Source organism: Phalaenopsis equestris, unplaced genomic scaffold (genome assembly GCF_001263595.1).
Source record: "Phalaenopsis equestris unplaced genomic scaffold, ASM126359v1 Scaffold000342, whole genome shotgun sequence".
In the NCBI taxonomy this organism is placed as follows: domain Eukaryota; kingdom Viridiplantae; phylum Streptophyta; class Magnoliopsida; order Asparagales; family Orchidaceae; genus Phalaenopsis; species Phalaenopsis equestris.
The window spans coordinates 154,378-164,025 of record NW_018164784.1 but is presented as its reverse complement, the minus strand read 5'-3'; the positions used below and the strand labels follow the sequence as shown (position 1 = coordinate 164,025).

Sequence of the window (9,648 nt, the reverse complement as noted above, 5' to 3'; positions counted from 1 at the left end):
CATAAACAAAGTTAAATTTGCACTTGTGTTTTATGTTTAACAATAGAGTGTTCCCTAATTAAGTAGAGGTAAAAGTGATCATATAATGCGTTATTATTATTTTTTTTAAGTTAGGGCTTTCATTTTCTTATTTTGATAATTACATACAAATCATCTAAAATATTAATATTTACAAATTAACAAAGTATTGAGAATTTGATAAAAGTCAAAAATATGGGTTGGAGTTTAATAATGAATTGTGATATGAGAGTGTGGGTAGGCCTTGGCTCAGCCTACTTTGGCCTTTTAGCCCAAGGAGTGCGCGCGAGAGGGAGAGAGAGAGAGAGATGAACGCATTGCTCGGCGCGGGATGCTGTACGTTGCCGTTCTTCTTCCAAACAGCTGACTTCACGAGTTTCAGATCGAATTTCCTCATCAACCCTAATCGCTTGAGGCCAAGATGCAAAGTTCGCAAGAAAGATTCTGCTGGAATCGGAAGTGACGCCAGTGAGGCGAGAATCTCGGACGAAGTGGAGCAGGAGGATTGGGTCTCATCGCCATCAGCTTCCCCGTACCAGATTCTTGGCATCGATCCTGCTTGCTGCTCCCCAGCCCGACTCAAAGCTGCCTTTCGTGCTCGAGTACACGCTGAAACTTCAACCCTGCCTCTGAAGTTTAATGCACTAGTTTTTTTAATTGGTTTATGTTTGGCTTTGTTTAGTTTCACTTCTCAACGGGAAGTTAAATTGGATAATGCACTAGCACTGTTCATAGCTTTGGAAAAGTCATGATTTGAGGAAGGCGGTATTTGGGTGAGACAGAGAGGTTTCAACTCTCAAGGCGGACTGTTAGGTAGTATGTGATGTGACTAATTTGGGATTGTAGCAGAATCTGCTGCCAAGAGAACTGCAAGACAGCAAGACAGCAAAATGGGAAAAGGAAAATCACTAAACAAATGCAAACAAGAACACCGTGAACTTACGTGGTTAGGTTCATAAGACCTACTTTTACGGGAGAAGATCAAGAAATAATTCACAAAAGACAATCTTGAAGATTACACCGCACAATTTCAAGGATGAACCAATCTTCTCTAGCTCTCTATCGATTGTGATCTTGATATAAGCTTTTTTGGTTCCTCACATTGCCCTCTGAATTTTTCTCTCCCTTTTAACCTTCTCAACTTATATACATCATTACATATGTATAGACAATGACTCATACAAGATGACCGATTAAACATTTGTCATGGCCAAATGACCGTTGTACCCGTTAGTTATAGAAAACCTCTTTATAAACTGCGACGTCGTCTTAGTTCACGTAACTGAAAAATCATCATAACAATTCTCCACCTTGACTCTTAATTACAAATCTCAATAAAAAAGGATTCCCTCCACAAGCCGAAATCATTCTTTTCGGAGAATTTCTCGATGTCGAACTTAGCAGATCCTATTGTCGTGGCTAGAATTTCTACAAATATCGTCAATTGTAGTGAAATATGCTGCAGGAGAACCGCAGGACAGCAAAACAGGAAATGGAAGACCACAAAGAAAATGCAAACAAGAACATCGAGAATTTACGTGGTTCGATCCATAAAAACTACGTCAACGAGAGGGAATCAAGAAACATTTCACTAAGACAATCCTGAATATTACACCGCACAATTTCAAAGACGAATTAATCTCTTATAGCTCTCTATCGATCTTGATCTCGATACAAGCTTTCTTGGTTCCTCACCTTGCTCTCTGAAATTTTCTCTTTTTTAACCCTCTCAAATTATATACATCATTACATATATATAGACAATGACTCATACAAGATGACCGATTAAACACTTGTAATAGCCAAATGATAGTTGTACCCATTAACTATAGAAAACCTTCTTATAAATTGCGGCGTCGTCTTAATTCACATAACTGAGAGTTATCATAACAGGGGATTTAATTGAACTTGTTACATTCAGAGAAAAGTGGGAGTAGATTTAGTTTTAAACTTTCTATTAGTATTTCATGAACCGAGTGTTTAGAACTTCTTATTATTGTCTAACTTGGTCCTTTTTTCCGTATTATTTGGAATTATGATTGGGATTAGGTTAAAAGCCGTTACGAGAGTAGACTATTGACCCCTTCGGTTGTCCTTATCTTTTCCTTGGAGGTACTTTTCTGGGGGAAATTTATATAAGGTTCTCTCGTTGACTTCTTTGTTTTTTGGCGTGTTATTTTGAAGGAATATAAATTACTCATTTTGGGACTTTATGTCTGCTCCTTAGTCATATCATTTTTCCTATAAGAGTTTTCTTCAAAAAGCAGCCTTACAATACCTATTATACCTTAAATTATTTCTTTGTTAATCTGAGTATTGAAAGTTTGGTGTGCTTACTTGCCATTGAATTTATAAAAATAAATTTGTACCATTTGAATATGATTACTTAATGTCTAACAACATTTTCTAAACAATTGAATATGGATATGAATATGAATATGATTACTGAATAAGTGGATCTGATTATTGGAAGTAGTGGGTGATTTTGATAAATTGAATTTGTTCTTTTCTAACAAACAAATTTATTTTCTAAAAGTTTAAAAGTGTGATATGAAAATTAGATCAAGTAAATATTCAATCAAACATGTATGATTGTGATTTGGTCATGAAATCATAAAAAGATTGAAGTGATCATACTTGTTAAAGTTTTAAGGATGTCTTGATTGGATTGCAAGTGGAGTTAATTTTCAAATCATAATTTTAAGATTGAATAGGATATCTCCAGGAGTTCGTTGATTAAGACATTATTAATGAAGGTTGGAAGATCAAGATTGTGAGGCGAGAAGTTTGGGCCATTGCTTCAAAATCTAGATTGAAGTAGGATAAGATGCATTTTGTATAACATTGGTAGAGATTTTTTTCTTGGAAATTTAAATTTTAATTGCAATAAATCTCGTTCTAATTGTTTTTTTAATTTGAACTTTTCTTCTTTGTCATTTTAATATGGGGAATTTATAGTATGGTGGAATTTGTTTGGGAATTTTACCGTGGAGTCAATTTATCATAGATACATTTTATTTTTAAAGTTCTTTATTGCTATAAATGCCTATTTATATGATTGATTCATTCTATGAAAGTCAATTCTTTCTCTCAAAAAATCTTCCCTCTTTTCCGCTCCCACTCCTCTTGCTGATGTGGCCTGTAAAATAACTCTAAAACTCACTGCTTACTCCCTCTACCAATGTCTCCATCTATTGTACAATCATTGGTTACTCCTTACTGATTTTTGCCATTGCCACACATTGCATCTAGGCGGTGATAGTGACCTAAGTCCGAGGGAAACACTAATTCAATTGTTTTTTTACTGCATTCCAGATTAAACATAGCAAGGGCATATTGCTTCCAGACAAACATTAGTGATCATTGGCTTATATGTTGTTATGAACACTGCATTTAACATCCCCATTGAGCTGACAGAAAAATGTGTCATGAAGATGCTTTCTGATATATATGAAAGCCCTCCGTAGTGAATAAGGCGATTCTTTAATTTTAGGATGATAGAAGGAGCTCCGATCACCGATCACATTAACAAGTTCAACTCAATTATGCGACAGCTAAACTCTGTCAACATCAAGTTTGATGATGAGATTCATAATGGGTCTGCTTTCATATTTGCTTGATAGCTGGGATGACATTGTAATAGCTGTCAGTTGTATTTATTGATTACCCAAGATGATGCTTAATGATATTAGAGATATTATCTTTAGTGAGAATATCGTGGGTTACAAAAAGGTAAAAGTATGTCATCTTTTATTTGAAATAATGACAATAGAAGTATTTCTTAAAATATTAGCAACTACAAATGGATTGGTAGGTTAAAATCTCATGGCAAAAACCATCAATTAATTCACAATAAAAGCAAATCTCGAGATCACCCATGTCATCTTTTATTTAATTCCTGTGACGGCTAAAATTGAATTAATTTTTAACTTGGGAGATGAACATGACATCAAGAAGTGAGAAAATTACAATGAAGGAAAATAGAGTAAGGGAGAGAAAAGAAAGAGAAGAGAAATTAAGTGGTTTAACGACCAAACCCACATTCATTATATGGAGATGGGATGTTATTTCATTAAGTAAGAAAGAGTGAAATTGCAAGTCTTCATCTGACTTGAGCATCTGTCCACTAAATGAAACTCAAAATATAGGATGTTTATATGAATTGACTATCTAAATGTTATCTTGAGATGGATCAACTTTGTGGCAAGCTTGGCCACATATTGAAAGAATACAAAAAAGGATACATGAATACAGCTAGAAGTCAAAAGAAGAGGCAATGAATGTCGCTATGAAAGAAATTCAGGATATGCTGTACTTAGTACATTTAATAGAGATAAATATTAGAGTCAGATGCGTCTTTTTTTTTTCCTCTAATAAAGATCAAATAGCAAACTATTAAACCAGTAATTATGGCAATATATTTTTTACTGATGGTGAGCCCTTAAATTTTGTATGCATTGGAATGTGATAATTAAGATAGTAGCAATACTTGAAAGTAGAATAAAGTTAGTCATATCCCTAATAAGAGGAGAATTTTTATCATTATCTAATAGCTAGCTGTAGAGGAATGTTATGCTGCTTTCAATAATAATACTTGAAAATTGATAAAAGATGTCTAGGGTATTACTTAAGTTAATAAGATAGACACTTTTTACACCACTATTAAAATGAGAATAATATGAGCAACTACTGATACAGAGATAATTCAAATTTATGATATCAATGGCTAGACTCTGTGAGTGAGAAAGGTCTGCAAATTCTTCACTTTGAAGATAACATTCCAATTTTAGAATCCACTGAATCCACCTTTTGTAAAAATCGTATTCTATGTAATTAAAAACGAGATTTTTCTTAAAGATCGGTAGAGAGCTTAGATCTAAAAGATGGAGCTAGTACACGTGGATATATGAGAGTTATCTCTCATTGCTTTCTTAGGAGGATTCCTATATTATGTTACCTTCATTGAAGATTGTATAAAAAATATTTTTGTTTATTTTATTAAAAGTATATTTAATGTGGTTACTACTACTTGTATCAAGTGGAGTAGCTTGGAGGGAAATAAAAATCAAGTTAAAATTATGTATCTAATAGTGGAGAGTATGAATTTATAGAATTAAAAATCATTGCATTATTAATGGGATATGTATGGAGAGAATAATCCTAAGAACTCCACAATAAAATGTTGTAGCTAAATGGATGAATAGAACTCTCAATAAACATTCCAGGACCATGAGATTGCATGCAGTTCTTTAAAAGGCTTTCTAAGCAAATGCGATAAACACGACATCATATTTGATCAATCAAGTGCCATCATTTATACTCATTTTTGGCATTTTTTGAAGAATCTTAGATAAGAAATGAGGTATGTTTATCACATTTGAAGGTTTTGGATTGTTTGTCATATATTTATGTTGATTAAACTAGCAGTGGTAAACTTGATCCGAAATTTAAGAAGTGCTCAATTATTGGAATAGTGATGATGATAAAATTTTTAAAAGTAGAAATATTATTTTTCAATGAATCTATATTATATAGAAATAAGTTGAGCACTATTGTAAAAGACAGCTCTACTCTAGAGCAAGTGGAATTAGAGAAGGCAAATATCCAAGAGCAAAGATAGGAAAACACCTCATGAAATTCATGAGCAACGCAAGCCCAATTCATTAGTGACCTAAGTTAAAACACAAAATATTCACAAATAGATTAATCATTATTCCATTATTCTCACTTAATTTGGTAGTTATTGCTTATAGAAGTAGAAGAACCTGAGTGTTGAAATGAAGTCATATATGTAAAAGGTTATAAAAATAAAAGCTAATCATTTACCAAGCTGCCTAAAAATACAAAAAACTTTGCAATGTAAATAGACATACGAAGTGAAGGAAGAACAAGCAAGAACTAAAAGGTCTAAGGTAAGGCTTGCAAAAAGAAGGTATATACTTTATAGAGATATTATCCTTTGTAGTTAAACTACTGTCTATTTCTCTAATATTATGCATTACAATAATAGAAGTCTTGTCTTAAAGAAATGGATGTAAAAATAGCTTTCTTTTATATTGATTTGGAGGAAGATATTTATTTGATACAACTAGAAAGCCTTCTTGAACTTATAAAAAAAAGTCTTATCTATAAAGTAAATAGTCTTTATGACTTAAAACAAAAACCACATCAATGATACCAAAATTTAAATATTTTAATCCATAAGATCAAATTTTGTAAATAAAATGCTGACCATGGTAGCTATGTAGAAGGAGCAAAAAAGGATTATATTATCTTGTTAGTATGTTTGAATGGCATTGTGATTGTAGTTGTTGATATTTAAAAAATTAATGATGATAAGACAAATGTCAATAGAGTTTGACATAAAGGATTTGGGAGAAGCAAAAAGGTTTTTGGATTAGAATTGATTTCGATGAGGTCTCATGTACACCAACTCTTTTACAAACACTGTGTATTGAAAAGTTATTAAGCATGTTAATATAATAAATGCAAATATTATAAGTTTGCTAATTGCTATTCATTTAAGATTATCTAGAAAAGTGTCAAATCCCGAAAAGAATATTGGGAGGTTGTGAAATGTTTATTACACTATCTAAAATGTTTGATCAACTTTTATTTGAAGTTTAAAAGAAAGATTTAAAACAGCAGGGTTATATCGATTATGAGGGGTCCTGGATACAAGAAGTATCATTGGGCATATTTACACCTAGGGTGATGGCTACTAATTTGGTCATGTGTCACTTCATACGATAGTTGTAACATTAACCATTGAAGCCGTGCATGTTGCATTCACTTAAGTTTACAAAGTAATAATTTAGCTAAAAGGTTTTCTAGAAGAATTAAATCTATCTCAAAAATATGTTACTCTTTTTCATGGCAGTCAAAAGTGCTATTCAATTAGAAAAATGTCATTTTTCATTCCTGAATAAAGTACATACTACTTTGCTGAAGAGTATATTGAAGATAAGTCTCTTTCTTTAAAAGAAAGAGGGAAAACAAGATGATGACTCTTACAAAGCAAATGCTTAGGCAAGTTCTACAACCACTCTTGGATACTTGGTCATCCCAAAAACAATTGTTGGAAGCTACACTTTAAATGCTTCTTTAAAAAATAGAAGCAAGATAGAAGGATAAAAAAAAAAAAAGACTATTAGGGTGGCAAACATCACTTCGTAATTTTTGTGACAAAGCAAACTTGCATGACAATGTTAAGGATATATTGAACTTAATTTGGTTTATTGTCTACTTGAGGAGAAGCTCAAAGAAGGGTGAGAACTTGCCATCTACAAAGAGAAAACTCAATTGAAATAACCTTAATTTGATTCATATGTCATCAGGGTTCCTTAAAAAAAAAATCCTTTAAACTTTCCTTCGAAAAAAATCCTATAAACTTTTCTAATTTTTCTAGCCTATCATGGGCTTACACAATAACATTATTTGATTTGATATGGATTGTAGTTTTAGATTTTTAAATCTGATTATTGTTAATTACAAAATTAATTATTGAAAATATGAATGTTGTTATTCAAGTAGTGTTCATCTAAGTGTTCATGCCATTCTAGTGTTGCTAGACTTTAAACTCCACATATATAATAATTTTACTTCCATCAATCTTTTGATTTCTGTGGTTTTAAAGTCTCAATCATCTTGGGAAATAACAAACGTTATATTTATTCTATTTTCTATGAATGCTCCTCTAGTCATATCCAATTATGCAGTGCATAATGTCGATATCACACTAAAAATAAGTTCTTAAAGATCATATCTATTTCTTGATGGAGACTGATTAGCTTAGAGTGATATCGAAGGAGGAAGCCTAAACCACAAAAGAAACACAATATTGTTGTTGAACTGAAAGAGCTTACAAACACGAAACTTGGAAAGTAGGAAATACTGACAAACAAACACAAACAACATAACAATAAAAGATATCTGCTAGAGACGACTATGATGGAGGCTGTGAGGCAGTGGTATGAGGTTTGTGGTGGTAGCAACAACAGGAGAGGGATGTGATGGTCGTACAAGTGTTGAACATCTGCAGGGAAGAACATGAGGGTTGTGATGGCTGGGAGGAGTGTTGGATAGCTTCAAGGAAAGAGCACACGGGCTGCGGTGGTTAAAGGGAGGAGTGTTGGACAGCCGCGGGGGAAGAGCATGAGGGGTTACGGTGGCCTGAGGGCAAGCCGGTGATTGGCAGTGGGAAAGAAGGAGTGGTGGTGGCTGGAATGATGGAACGACACTAGGAAAACATACGTACAGTAAGATAATGCCTCCTCGGGGTCAAGCTACAGCCGAAGTACCACTTGGACCTTTGGAGACGGTCACCACCTAGGACAAGGGACAACCAAAATACTTCCTCGCCTTCGGATACAACCCTCGAAGGAGAAATCAGGACGTTGGTGGCTATCCAAATAGAGCGTTGATTTCTTAAGCAACAAAAGACCTCACCCCTTAAGCAAAATAGCCCCTATATATAAGAGGGATTAGGAATTATATTAGGCAATGATTTTAATTAAGAAATAAAATATAATAGGCAAGGATGTATTATAGGCAATATTTTAAAATAATAAGAATTCATAATTTAGGCAATGTTTATAATAGGAAAAATTCAGATTGTGCAAAGAATAAGAAAAAAAATAGAAATTCCGAATTGGTTAGTGCTATAAAGGAAAGATGGGAAAAGGAAAGAGGGAATAGGAGGAAAGGAAAGGAGGGAAAGGAAGAAAGGGAAAGGGGGGCCGACAGCACTCCCCACCTTGAGGATTGACTGATTCCTCTCCAATGCCCTGCTTCAATCTCCCGGGGTCAGGGGATCTTCACCTCATTTGTCGAAGCTTCCAGATTTTGAAGTACGATGTCAGATCTTGGACATTGAACGTGACTGAAATATTGCAGTCCTCTGGTAGGCTAATCTTGTATGCGTTATCGTTCCAAAGCACATTTTGGTATAATATGTATCCGTCCACCTTTGGCACGACCTTAGTTGGAAATATAGGTAGACGGGTATTCTCACCACTTAGATATTGAGCCATTCCAGGGGCATCCTGCTTCTTCCATCCCTCACAATCGATTGAGTGCAGATGAGGAATTAGTGTGGGAGGTTCAATGCAGGGGTGAAATTTGTGGTAGGCTACACCCCACTCACTAACACCTCCTCTTTACTGGTAGGAAATAGATCCTATTAAAGAGTTTTCGTCTCCATCAAGCTCCTAGGGCCAATTACAAATTTGGGATTCACCTCTTCTATGAGGACCTCTGGCGATTGGTACCATGAAACTTGAAATAATCCATCATAATATTTCTGACACACCTTTGACATTTTAGACCTCCCTCCGTAAGGATAACTCTGAAATGGGTCTATACATCTAAAAAATTTGTAATGTTTTGATCTTTGGTGGTCTTGTATCTGTCGTCGGCTTCTTAAACTCGTGCCCTCTTTGGATATCCCAAGTTAATCCTGCTGATGTTTCTCTCATCGTTTGTGAACCAGTAGCTCGAAGTACCACCACTTCATCCTCTGTCTGAATGCCTATTACATCAAGTTCACTACTTTCACGAACAACTAATGTTATATCGGCTGGAATCTCTATCTTAGGGTCAATTGGGAATTTGTGGCGTCTCTTCCTTGTT

The 9,648-nt window shown here is 34.3% G+C and overlaps 1 protein-coding gene across 2 annotated transcripts in view; it reads left to right on the top strand.

The window, feature by feature from the left end:
• Positions 1-272: 272 nt before the first annotated feature.
• The window catches only part of LOC110025919, a 36,577-nt gene continuing 27,201 nt past the window's right edge, over positions 273-9,648 (top strand). For both annotated transcript variants that reach the window (XM_020726613.1, XM_020726614.1), the window contains exon 1: positions 273-620. In XM_020726613.1, coding sequence (XP_020582272.1) covers positions 327-620 — 294 coding nt within the window. In that variant the 5' untranslated portion in view covers positions 273-326. The remainder of the gene's footprint in view (positions 621-9,648) is intronic.